Source organism: Geotrypetes seraphini, chromosome 16 (genome assembly GCF_902459505.1).
Source record: "Geotrypetes seraphini chromosome 16, aGeoSer1.1, whole genome shotgun sequence".
Lineage (NCBI taxonomy): Eukaryota > Metazoa > Chordata > Amphibia > Gymnophiona > Dermophiidae > Geotrypetes > Geotrypetes seraphini.
This window is the reverse complement of record NC_047099.1, coordinates 29,457,486-29,471,296: the sequence shown is the minus strand read 5'-3', so window position 1 is coordinate 29,471,296 and position 13,811 is coordinate 29,457,486. Positions and strand designations below refer to the sequence as shown.

The 13,811-nt window shown below is 43.9% G+C and overlaps 1 protein-coding gene across 3 annotated transcripts in view; it reads left to right on the top strand.

Moving 5' to 3' along the window:
- The window catches only part of CHRNE (cholinergic receptor nicotinic epsilon subunit), a 53,389-nt gene that overhangs the window by 33,900 nt on the left and 5,678 nt on the right, over positions 1-13,811 (top strand). For all 3 annotated transcript variants that reach the window (XM_033925255.1, XM_033925253.1, XM_033925256.1), the window contains 3 exons: positions 2,114-2,217; positions 3,219-3,419; positions 9,582-9,696. In XM_033925255.1, coding sequence (XP_033781146.1) covers positions 2,114-2,217; positions 3,219-3,419; positions 9,582-9,696 — 420 coding nt within the window. The remainder of the gene's footprint in view (positions 1-2,113; positions 2,218-3,218; positions 3,420-9,581; positions 9,697-13,811) is intronic.

The following is a 13,811-nucleotide window of genomic DNA, read 5'->3' as shown; positions in this document are numbered from 1 at the left end:
TTACCCTCCCCTGGCTGCTTCCCCTTTTTTGCACATAAAATTTACACACGAAAGTTTCAATGAAATCCAATTAGCACCAATAATTGCTTGTTAAAGATGCCAGTTATCAGCTCGAATTGGCTCGTGATTCAATCAAGCAGCGCATGCAATTGAAAGCACCATATGTAGAATCCTTAGCAAGTATAGGTAGATTATTTTCTTTTTATGCACTAGAAGTATCATAATGACTTAAGCTTCTAGCAATTTTTAGCAGCCGTTCCTGTAAGGGAAAAGCAGGGGAGGAGCTAGGGTGTCCCAAAGATCATACCTAAAGACAGTACTGGGCGGATTTCTACGGCCTATGGCCCAGAAGTATTAAAGAAAAAAGACAATTTAATGATGAATGTATTATGCAAGTGACTATTGGGCAGACTGGATGGACTGTTCAGGTCTTTATCTGCCGTCATTTACTATGTTACTATAAAAGTCAAAGCTTTGGAGGGAAAGAGGTCGTTGTCAAGGTCTTTCTCTTGGCTATTCCTTTCCGCTGAGTTGACAACAGGGATCATAAGTTCCTTGCATCAGGGAGAGCCCAGTTGCTGATCTAAGCCTCAAACAAACAAAATGGAGTAGAAGGGAGTGCAGCCTTAGCCTCATCCAAGTCTGGAGGGGTATTGCTGCCGTCCACGGACAGTAGGAAGGGCTCTGGAACCTGTGGAACAAGGGAGATCCGAAGAAAGAGGAATTCTCTGAGAGCTGGTGCTAGAAACACAGCAACATGAGAAATGAGATCATGTGGGAGACAGGTGCCTGATGTTGTCTGAAGCTGTTCATGGATGTGAGGAATCCACTGAGTGCAGGTGAAATCAAAGCCCAGAGGAACCTAAATAACTGAGTAGGGTTACCAGATTTTCCCGAAGGAAAATCCGGACCCATGGCCACACCCTCAGACCTTCACTGTTCTGCCTGTCACGTCTTGTTCTGCCTCCCAGCCCCGCCTCCAAATGGCAACCACGGACGCGACGCAATGATGTCACCACGTTGCATCCACGCGGATGCCCCTTCTTAATGGGAAGCTTTTCTTTTTTTTTCCCATTATTTTTTATTTTCAAATTTTACATAAAGTGTACAAAATATTAAAATACAATTGATAAATACATAGTATCACTTTTATATCTAATACATTATATATCTAAATTTGATTTTCCCCCTCACCCTCCCCCCACCCTTTTATTACTTTAATATAATATTTTAAATTTTCAAATTTTACAGAAAGTATATAACATGTTAGAATACAATTGATGAATATTCAATAACATTTTTTTATCTAATACATTATGTTCTAAATAAATTTTATCCCCTCTCCCTCCCCCCACCCTTCTATTACTTTTCATTCATACATTACATATTGTATAATATATTATAACATATTATGTAGAAATTATTTTCCTTACCCCCCCTCTATGTGCGTCATAAAAAAGATCCTGAAAAGAAGAAAAGAAGAAGAAAAATCCTACTATTTATTCATTACAGTATTTTGTCAATGGCCCCCATATTTTTATAAATTTAGTATATGTCCCCCTTTGTATTGCTATAATGGGAAGCTTTTCAAAACTCGGACAAAGTACGGGTTTTGAAAAGCCATCCGGACTCCCAAGACATGTCCTCGAAAAGGAGGACATGTCCGGGGAAATCCGGGGGAGAAGAGAAATAATCCATCTCAGTAGCCAAAGAGAAGAGTGAAAGACTATTTATTACTACCTTTGAAGAATCAAATTGCTAAACATTTACTGAAATTCATGTTTCATCCAGAAAAGGTTTGGTTACGCTACTGAGTATGCTGTCGAGTTCTGTGGGCCAAAAGAGGAAGGAAGGGAATGTATGGAATGGCATGTAGACCTCCTAGTTGCCTTGTCCATTTCAGGGCCTTGGAATCTTCCCTCCAACCCTCAGGAGCCTAAGAAAATCAAAATAGTTCTTTAGCCCCACAAATCCACCACTAACACAAAGGGTGTTCGCATGGGGATGGGAGGGCAGCTCCACATAACTTGAGAGACATTCCCCAGTACAGAGCAGGTGAGCACTCTTGCACTTCCTGATTTCCTTAAGTACTTTTCCTTCGTTTCTTTCCCAGGTCTCAGACATACAGTGCCAATGAAATTGATCTCCAACTTGCACTGAACCTTACTGACAACAAACCAATTGAGTGGGTGGACATTGACCCTGCAGCCTTCACAGGTAGGTGTTGATCAATTTGTCCTTGGAGTTTGTTGTACTAAGAGCTGTACGAGCGTGAGTCCCCTTAAATGCGAGATTCTTCCTTAGGGGAAGGGAATGGCAATTCTTATGTGAGCCATTGTGACATCACTGCTGAGGCTGGCTCTTGAGGCATTGGTGGAATGAGGCATTATGACATCACAATCTCAGCTCTGGAATGTTGCTACTCTCTGCTCTTTGGGCTTCTACCAGGTACTTATGATCTGGGTTGGCTACTGTTGGAAACAGGATGCTGGGCTTGATAAAAGGGAAAGGGAATGGGGGACCGGATCGGTAGCATGGAATGTTGCTACTCTTTGGGTTTTGGCCAGGTACTAGTGACCTGGATTGGCCACTGTGAGAATGGCTACTGAGCTTGATGGACCATTGGTCTGACCCAGTAAGGCTGTTCTTATGTTTGGGATGGGAAAAGGGAACAATGTCTGGAAAGCAGTATATGTTAATGCTCGAAGTCTGGGAAACAAGATTCTTGACTTGTATACTGCCTTTTTCTGGCTTTGGCATTTCAAAGCGGACATTCAAAGTGGTAGGCACTGGAGGATTAAACATAGAAAGATGACGGCAGAAAGGGCTATAGCCCATCAAGTCTGCCCACTCTTCTGACCCACCCCATTAAGTCTGAGTGCTAATGACCTAGTTCCTTAACTCGACCCTCGTAGGGATCCGACGTGGATGTCCCATTTATTCTTAAAGTCAAGCACGCTGGTGGCCTTGATCACCTGCATTGAAAGCTTGTTCCAGTGATCTACTACCCTTTCTGTGAAGAAATACTTCCTGGTGTCACCATTAAATTTCCCTCCTCTGAGTTTGAGCGGGTGACTTTGCCCAGGGTCACAAAGCGCAACACTGGGATTTAATCTCACAACCTCGGGATGCAGAGCCACAGTCCTTCCTTAGAGTGGTGGTATTGCTCCAGAGGAACTCTGCCTTTTTTTTTTTATTTGGCTTGTTCCTCCCCTCAGAAAATGGAGAGTGGGCGCTCAAGCACCGGCCAGCCAAGAAGGTCATCAATAAGAAGTTTTCTCCAGCGGACCTGGAGTATCAGGAAATCCTCTTCAACCTGGTGATTCAGAGAAAACCTCTCTTCTACATCATTAACATCATTGTGCCCTGTGTCCTGATGTCATCTCTGCTGGTGCTGGTCTTCTTTCTGCCGGCACAAGGTAACTAATGCGTTCATTTTTGCAGCCAGTTGGTGTTTCAATGTTGCTTCCTCATCTATATGAGCTTACCGGAATGTTCCTGAAAGTCAGCTCTACGGATGGGGATCCTAAAGTAACAGGTATAAAAGCAGCTTGACCACAGGGCAGTTTCCAGTGAGAAGGGGTGAAGTGGGTGGGTCTTGAGCATTTGGGGGTGCAATATTTGAGGGAGGATAACTGGAAGAGATATCTAGGCCCTGGCTATACTAGGAAATGTGGAGTCATATATTTTGTTTACCCTGGGTCCCAAAATAGCTCCTAATGACTGTTTGAAAATGGTGTATAGGTAGGGGTTTGTTGTTATTTAAGGGCTTGAAGCTGTTCTAAGTTAACTGGATAATTATCTGGGCACGACTGGTGCCTTGTTAAATCCTGGCTCTGCCCTGGCCACTGAAAATACATACACTGCAGTACTATCTGTTATGTGCTGCTGAAAATCTGAGGAAAGCCGATCGGCAGAGGGTTAACTGCACAGGAGCCTTTTCCATCTAGTAACCTCTGCTGATTATTGGCTCCGTTTTCCCAGCATGTATCACGTATATGCAAATACCAGAGCACAGGGACTCGGCAGCACAGAGAACCGGAAGAATTAGCGCAGTGGGTCTTAAGAACGGATATATGTTATTTATAATAGATCCCTGATGCAGGCTTGAAGATGAAGCACAGCCCGTGTTGGGTTTTGAACAGTTTGCTTTCTATTTCCTTTCATAAGTCCCACCATGCTTGATTTTTCCGGTTCTCTGTGCTGCTGAGTCCCTTTGCTTATACTTGATATATGTTGGGAAAACAGACACATAATCATACGTGGGCCACAGAAAAGCAGTGCCGCTTTCCCACAGTAAGAGAGACCCAGAGAGACAAACATTTGATCTAAGAATCAAGTAAATATGTCACTTTTGGCTATCCCTTAAACTATCCTGGTTGGGGCACTCAAGCAATACAAATTGCCATCTTTTTTGGTTTTTTTAAAAAATATCCATTGAGGGTTTTAGTTCATTCACGGTGCCGCCTTTGCGCTATCTCCCATGTTTATTTATCCAAACATTTATATCCCACATATCCGGAATCTTAACAGCATATTCATAATTAAAACAATACAACCACATAGTAACATAACATAATATCAACCTAACAACCTCACTCCCATAACTTAAAACAGAAAAAGTCAAACTGTATTTGAACTAAAAACCACCCGACTCTGGGAAGGCATTTCTAAACCCTTCCCCCCCCCAAAAAAACCAAAAAACCCGCTTTCAAACTTTTACGAAAAGTAAAAAAAAAACCCCGGGAATCAGACAAGTTGAATCTGGTAGTGAGTTCCATGGTAGGGGTCCTACCACCTCAAAGATTTGAGAGCGACTTACAGTTTTTATTTAATTCTTCAGATTATATTCACTCTGCGCAGTCATTGTCGTGCCACCTGTCTTTCGATTTCAGCAAATAGTCTTTGTTTCCATTTAGGGCTGTTGAAAGCATATTTTCACAATCTGGGCTTATTTGTGGGTTAGGTAGGTTCGCATTTAATGACGAGGATTTTGTGTTTGTGCTAACACAGCTATTTTGTTTTAAACTTGCCTTCAAGAGCAATCTTTAGGTCGGTTTAGATCACATTCTAGCCACTTTCTCATTATTTCATTCATTCATGAGCACATAAGTTTTTGTTATGCAATTATACATTGTCATCCAATTTTCATTCACTGTGGTGTTGATATCATCACAGCTTCCACATCTAGATATCATATCCATCTTATTTTTCCTGAAGGCAATGCTCACCTCACACTTTTCTATGCACATCAAATATATTCTTTCACTTTAGATTCATTTAGGGTATTCATGTTTGATATTCAATCCTATTCACACATAGCATAAGTTTTCGGCCTTTAAACTTTTAGGGCTCCTTCTACTAAGATGCGGTAGCGTTTTTAGCGCACGCAGGAAATTACCGCGCACTACGCAGAAAAAATAACACCAGCTCAATGCTGGCGTTAAGGTCTAGCGCGCGGGGCAATGTAGCGCGCGCTATTCTGCACGTTAAAGCCCTGACGCAGCTTAGTAAAAGGAGCTCTTAGTTCAGTCGTTACTTCTAAGTCTTCTTGACAATTGTAACATTGTCAGTTTGACATGTACCAAGAAAGAGATGGCTGGGCTTAGACTGATTCAGAATACGGGGGTCAAACTGATTTTTGGTCTAAAGTAGTGCTGCCCGATTCACAATTCGAATCGATTCACCGATTCGAATCGATTCACCGATTCGAATCGATTCAATTTTTTTAAAAAAAATCTGCCTCCCGATTCAATGGCCAACCCTTCCCCCGTGCCTTTCTAAAGTAGGAGCTGCAGTGCTGCCTCTTGCTGGTCGTCCGCTGCTGCTCCTGCTTGAGGCGGGAGGCTGATCCTAGAAGATTTCTGTCCTGGGTCAGGAGAGATGCTGGTAAACAGATAAGGACCTCCCTTCCATGCTCAACAAATTGCAGCAAAACTCCTCTTCCCATACTTTTCACAGCAGTACTTCCTTTTAAACAGTGAGGCTGATCCCGGAAGATGAAGTCATTGGTGTCAGACTTTCCCAGCTTCCCCGCTCTTACCTCCTTAAGGCTAACAGGGCAGCTTGCAGGCTTACTGGTGTTATAGCAATCCCCGCAGCTGCCCGTGGTCCTCAGCGGCACTTTCTCTCTGCTGCGATCCTGCCCCTGCTCTGACGTCAGGGGCAGGATTGTGGCAGAGAGAACGTGCCACTGAGGACCACGGGCAGCTGCAGGGATTGCTATAACACCAGTAAGCCTGCAAGCTGCCCTATTAGCCTTAAGGAGGTAAGAGCGGGGAAGGTGCAGGCTTGCGAGGAGGGGGGGAGCAGGCATTAGTTCGCGGCAGAGAAAAAGTGCCTTCGTGGCGGGAGGAGCAGGCCTTCGCGGCGGGGAAGAGCAGAAAAAGTGCCTTTGCGGCGGGGGGGGGGGGGGGAGCAGGCCTTTGTGGGGGGAACAGGTCTTCGGTGGGGAGCAGGCCTTCAGGGCAGGGAGGCAGACCTGTGCAAAGGGAGGAGGAGGAAGAGTTTCTTTGGCGGTGGGGAGGCAGGCCTGTGCAGAGGGAGGAGGAGCAAGGAGTAAGAGAGGGGAGGGGAGATGCCAGACCTGGGGTGAAGTGAAGGGAAGAGACAGACTAAACCAAAAATAGGGGGAGGAAAGCAGAGGAGAGGTGCTGGACTAATGGAGAGATGGAGAGAGGGAGAGAGAAACGCAAGACCACAAGGGGAAGGGTACAAGAGGGACAGATACTGCTCCAAAGTAGGTGGGCAGGGTTCAGGATGGCAGGAGAGATAGTAGGAAAAAGCCTGTACCTGGGGAAGGGGATACAGGAGGTAAGAAATAGAGAAAGAAGAAGCTGGATATGGGGAAAGATAAGATGCTGGGCATGGAGGGAGCATAGGAACAGGGACACAAGGGGGACAGTACTAGAGAGGAGAATAGGGGCACAGAAGAGAGATGCTGGATGAAAGGGTAGATGAGAAAAGGAGAGATGGATGTGTGGATGGTGGGGTCCATCGCTGCAGCTGTGGGGGGATGGAAATGAAAAAAAAGGAAAGACCTCCGGGGGAGGAAAGGGAAACAGAAGGGGAGAACAGAGATGTCCACCATTACCCCAAGTCCCTTTCTTGGGTACTCTCATTCAATGACATCCTTCCCATCGTATAGTTGTACCTCGGGTTTCTGCTTCCTACATGTAATACTTTACATTTCTCAACGTTGAACTTCATCGGCCATCTCGTCGCCCATTCTTCTAGTTTGTTCAAGTCCCTTTGCAATTCTTTGCAGTCCTCTTTAGGCCGAGCTCCACTGAATAATTTGGTGTCATCCGCAAATTTTATTATCTCACACTTCGTCCCTGTTTCTAGATCATTTATGAATATATTAAATAGCAGCGGCCCGAGCACCGAGCCCTGCGGAACACCACTAGATTCCTCCTAGCATCCCATAAAACATAGGAGAGAATCACCTGCTTTGTTTAATTTTCCATCTGCTCAAGGATGTAAGAGCAAGAAATCCTTGGAACATACACTGGCATTTCAGGCTGCTTTTTATGACGGAATTTAGGCCATTGTTGCGTAGTGCTTATTCTTACAAGCACTTCAGAATTCAACTGCAAACTCATCTTTTTTTCAAAATATTTGGCAAATTAATTTAAATCATCCTTAGGTTATGTTATTTTTAATCTTTTGTTTACTGCATTAAACTTACGGTTATGCGGTTTATAAGTACGATGTTATGTTATGTTATCACCTATCTCTGCACATCACTCTGATGCTTGCTTCCATACACAACACTTTTTTAAATAATTTTTTTAAATTATATATATAAATGTCCTCCCTGAACCTCCTACACCTTTCCCCCCTAGAAACTCTCTACACTTACGCTGACGATATCCTGATCCTCCTCGAGACCGACACAAACCTCACCAATCTCGCAGCAAACATCTCTTCATGCATAACCAAACTTCAATCCTGGGCTCTTGCTGTACAAATGAAACTAAATGAATCCAAAACCAAACTACTCTGGCTTGGCCCCAAACTTGATCATTTACCCACCTCCATCCCACTGCCCACAGGCTCCTCTCTACAACTAGAGTTCTCTAGCAAAGTTCTGGGCATCACCATAGATTCCTCGCTATCCTTCAACGACCACCTCAACTCCCTGATAAAAACATGCTTTCACAGCCTTCACATGCTGAGGAAAGTGAGGTCCTGCTTCCACCAAAAACACTTTGCCGTGCTCGTACAGTCCATCATCCTCTCCAGATTGGACTATTGCAATTCCATCTACCTTAGCTTAACAAAGAAAAGCCTCCACAGACTCCAACTAATCCAGAACACCGCGGCCAAACTTATCTTCTCAAAAAACAAATTTGACCATGCCTCTCCACTCCTGTCCAAGCTGCACTGGCTTCCTGTCATCTCCAGGGTCCATTTTAAATGTGCCTGCTTAACCTTCAAGGTGCTCCACGGCATCCTTCCACCTCTTATTCCTCTATCCTGGAATTCCTCAAATCCACTCTCCACCAGATCCACGCAAAAATTAAAACTATCCTTCCCCTCCTCAAAGGGTATCTCCCTCGTCGGTAAACTCGGGTCCTCCCTCCACTTCAGAATCGCTCAGCTCTGGAATAGTCTCCCTTCCCCTCTCCGCAACTTGAGCCCCCTACTACCATTCCGTAAGCTTCTGAAGACTTGGCTCTTCTCCAAAACGTAACCCGTCCCCTCCCTACTATTATCACACCTAACCTCTCTCTTACTTACTTTTACAAACCCACTGGAGTTCCGTTGCTTCCTAACCATGTAAACCGTGTCGAGCTCCACCTGTTGGAGATGATGCGGTATATAAACCCAAGATTTAGATTTAGATTTAGAAATGTATTTTTTAATTATCTTTTATTTTCATTTCTTTTATTTGTCTTAGGTATATCACAAATCTATTCTGTTTTCATTTCACTTCCATGTTGATTTCCATTTTTGTCAAAGGACCCCCTGAGGAAGGCAAAATATCGCCGAAACAAGGCCAGTGTAGTGTCTGGCTCTTACTCTGAGAGTATCACGTATATGGTGTCATCTCCATAATATCTTTGACACAAAACTTTCTGTACTTCATTTGTTGTGGTGGTTGTTATATGGAATTTTGTGTATAATAAACATTCAAATAGAAACTTCCTGCATCTCCAGATACACCTTTTCTGTTACTCGGATACATCGATTTTGTTGTGGAACATTGGTCCTGCTTTCCAGACTTTGTTTTGGGTTTTAATGCATGGTCAGTTCAGATTATGGTCAGTTCAGAGCATTCATGGTGTGAACGATGGTGATAGGCTTTGCGAAGGCTAAATGTTCCCTTGGAGATTCATGGAGAGGCCACTCCTCCTTTCCACCATTACAGCAGGGAAACTCCACTGCAAGCTTGGAGGCAAAGTGACGCTCCTCTCCTCTGACACCCTGGGCACCTTTTTTTCCTCTCCATTCTGATGACCGTCTAGTCATGATATAGTCTATAGTTATTTGGGGACAAATGGCTGCTGGTCTTTGAGTATTCTGCATTCCAACTCATCCCTATCACGTCTGTTCTTTTTCTCTCTTCCCTGCAGCGGGAGGTCAGAAATGCACCCTCTCCATCTCTGTGCTCCTGGGACAGACTGTGTTTCTCTTCCTCATTGCACAGAAAGTACCGGAAACCTCTCTTAGTGTGCCACTCATTGGCAAGTAAGTGCTGAAGTCGGGCCTTTTATTTGCTGTGATACTGGTGTGTATCCTGTGATATTATGACAGATGTGTGTGTGTGTGTGTTGGTATCTATCTACTGTGATGCTATGACTGTGTCTGATTTCAAGAAAGCCTGGGATAGGCACGTGGGATCTCTTAGAGCAGGGGTGTCCAACCTATTGGCTTCCCTGGGCTGCATTGACTGAAAAAAATGTTTCTGGGGCCGTGCAAATGCTGCAGCAAGACAGAGGAGGGAGCTGGCAAGATGGTAAACACCTGGGGGCAGCAGAGGAATACACTGCATCGCCCTCGACCGGGGCCGCACAAAATAGTTCATGGGGCCGCAGGTTGGACACCCCTGTCTTAGAGGGAGGAAGAGATAATGGTTACTGCGGATGGGCAGACTGGATGGGCCATTTGGCCTTTATCTGCCATCGTGTTTCTATGGTTTCTTTAACCATATAGTTCTATGACATCACAATGCAGGTGTAAAGAGCCTTAGCCTATAGGAAGAGGAGATGCAAATGTTATGAGCCTTGGCCAATAGGGAGAGGAAGAGATAATGGTTACTGTGGATTTGTTAAAGCTCTGAATATTCTGCCGCATCGACCAGGATCCTCCACCTCCAACACTGCCCATCTGCTGCTGCCGCTGCCGCTGCCCAGATGGGTGGTACATCGTTAGTCTGAAACTTGTCTGCCTTGGGAGGCCCTGCTGGCAGTGAAACTACCGAGGGCATAGCTTTCAGATTCTCAGATGCGCACAAGCCCACAGGCCGGGAATCGTAGTGCGCCCGACTGGCGTGTAGGGCAAGGTTCTGGAATTCCTGGCATGGGGCGAAATGTTTTTAATATTTGGGTTTGGGTGTTTTCAAGTATTTATTCTGACTACGGAATTGGGAGGGAAACATAAAACCCTTATTTATTTAAAATTTATATACCGTATATTACCTATATGGTTTCCATAGTAACAAGCATAAAATGTTAAACAAACATACGTATAGTTCAGTTGTTAAAAAAACAACACTCTTAAAAATGGTCGATAAACATCAGAAATCTTCAAATCCAGTTTGAATATAAAATTTCAACTCAAAAAAGCCTTCACAAACAGTTGAGTTTTTAACATTTTTAAAAAATCCCCATTCTAGCAGCATACAAACGCAGAATTCCTGGCAAGGGTATTCCACAGCTTTAAACCCGCAACAGATAACATAGTCGTACCAATCTTAATTAATTTAACATATTACCTTCCAATCATAATTTCATACTGTCTTCTGATCTCAGACTTCTTTTAGGCTGATAGATTTAAAAAAAAAAAAAACAACTCTTGAAAAACAGCAGGAGGAGACTTGGTACAACCCCAACCTGCTGCTCGTGCCAGCATCGGCTCTTTATTGCAGGACAAGCAGGCAGCATATTCTCACACAAGGGTGACACCAACGACAGAGCCTCGGCCTGGACTACTTCAAAAGTGCATCGCCACTTCAAGTCTCCAGAAAGATTGTGATGGCCCGCACCGCTCATGTGCCTTCCCGCCCGACATAGGTGCATGGCCCCTCGGTTTCTTAGTTTCCGCAGAGCTAAGACATTTCAAAGGCCGTTAAAAGCTTTTTTGCCTTGCACTCTCGCGTTTGTGACTTTTTAAGTCATTTTCGTGTTGTTTTTTTCTTTCTTTTTCTTTACCTTGCCTTTGGTAAAAAAAAAAAAAAAAAATTCTTTTTTTTATCCCTTGCGGTTTCAGGCCCAGCAGGGCATGTTTGTCCACCTTGGCCACTGTTTTTAATTTGCCCGAGGTGGTGTTCCTGTCGATGTCAAGCTCACTGACGGAATTCAAGAAATGTGGTCGAGGAAAGAATTTGGAATTGGACTCTTTGTTGTATTGGTAACCAGTGCAACTGCTTCAATACTGGTGCTATGCGAGTCATTCTAGAAGTACCTGTGATCAATCTAGCTGGATTTAATAACGTACTAGAAAGAAGATGCTTCAATGAACGCTCAAAGATAAGGAGGTCATCATATGAAGCTGAAGTGCGAGAAGCTCAGAGTAATAGAACGAAATTCTTCTTTCCTGAGAAGACGATAGATGCCTGGAACACTCAGGTCCTTATAGTTATGATACGTCCACCTCTAGATTAATTGCTCAAAGAGGGAGCAAGAAGAACATAAAAAGAAGTGAACGTTAGCAATTGATGACAACAGTTTATTTGTTATTATGACGTTTGAAATCTGTTTCATAGATTTATTACTAAAATTGTCTATTTTTTGACCCCCCCCCTTTTTTTTTTTTTTGCTGTAAACAATTTGAAATACGGGGTGATGTTTTAAGACTTTATTCTGTAATATCTATATGGAACACCTTCCCGGCAGAGGTGGAGGAAACCAAAATACTGACACAATTTAAGCATCGTTTGGATGATGACCAAGACAAAGAGGAAAATGACTGGAGACTGCGCAGTCTGCAAGCATCCTAATATAATGGGCGTGGAGGAGCAACAGGTCGGACTAGACGAGGCTCTTAGGTGTCAACGGCATTTCCCTGTTGCCCAAGCAAGTACTGTCATTCAATTGGACATGTGTGACTTGTATGGTTGGCAAGAGGCATATTCCCTCCCCCAAGAGATGATGGAGACCTGCCATTTGAATTAGTCAAGCACCTTTGCGCTATATAAGATTGTTTTATTAACCCTTTATTGGGCGTCGTTGCTCAGAAGCAACATGTGCTTTCTATGGCTACTGTGGTTGCTGATGGAGGCACGCATGAAGTTTTTGCTTTAAGGTACTATTCGGTTTAGCCCCTAAATATATAACTGACCTCTTCTCTTTCTCAACCAATAGACATAAGAGAAGCTCACACTTGAATTTTGTTTCTGCACTGGTTAGAGCAGGGGTAGGGAACTCCGGTCCTTGAGAGCCATATTCCAGTCGGGGTTTTAGGATTTCCCCAATGAATATGCATTGAAAGCAGTGCATGCAAATAGATCTCATGCATATTCATTGGGGAAATCTGAAACCCTGACTGGAATATGTCTCTTGAGGACCGGAGTTCCCTACCCCTGGGTTAGAGGATGTAAATTTAAAAGACATCGCCAACATTTTTTCTCATATCAAGCAGCATTATGGAACAATGCTTATTAATACTTATGGGGAATTTAGGAGACACCTAAAAACACATCTGTTCCTGAAGTATTTAGGTAGCTGATGTGCACAATCTTTCCCACAATAACTGATCTCTCGGGCTGTTAGTCACTAGTTTTCAACTTTGTTAGTTCTACTCAATTTGTAGCATTTTTAATCATTGTAAACCGCATAGAACTTCACAGTTCTGCGGTATATAAACTGTTATTATTATCATGCATTTCCAAATGCCTGTTACTTGGCACTGTTGCTCTCGTTCAACGCAGCCGTTTCACCTTCTGCCGATTAAAGGGTTAAACAAACGACAACAGAATATGTTGTGCAATTCTGTCATATCCTCAATGGAGGGACAAAAAGTTCTCAGGTATAGAAACATAGAAGATGACGGCAGAAAAGGGCTACAGCCCATCAAGTCTGCCCACTCTGCTTACCCACCCCCTGTCTATGCCCTAATGACCCAATTTTCTTATCTTGACCCTGGTAGGGATCCCACATGGGTATCCCATTTATTCTTAAAGTCTGGCACGCTGTCTGCCTCGATCACCTGCACTGGAAGCTTGTTCCAATGATCAACCACTCTCTCTGTGAAGAAATACTTTCTGGTGTCGCCATGAAATTTTCCGCCCCTGAGTTTGAGCGGGTGCCCTCTTGTGGCCGAGGGTCCCTTGAGAAAGAAAATATCATCTTCCACTTCGACACGTCCCGTGAGGTACTTAAATGTTTCGATCATGTCTCCCCTCTCCCTACGTTCCTCGAGAGTGTAGAGCTGCAGTTTGTTCAGTCTCTCTTCGTACGAGGTAGGAAGATGTCCATCCAAGACAAACGATGGAATCTATTGGAATTATAGATGCACTTAGGAGTAAAACTGGAATTGATTCATTCCACTCATGACTTAAAGCCACAAGGATTTAGAACAGTGGTTCCCAACCCTGCCCTGGAGGACTATCAGGCCAGTGGGGTTTTCAGGTTAGCCCTAATGAA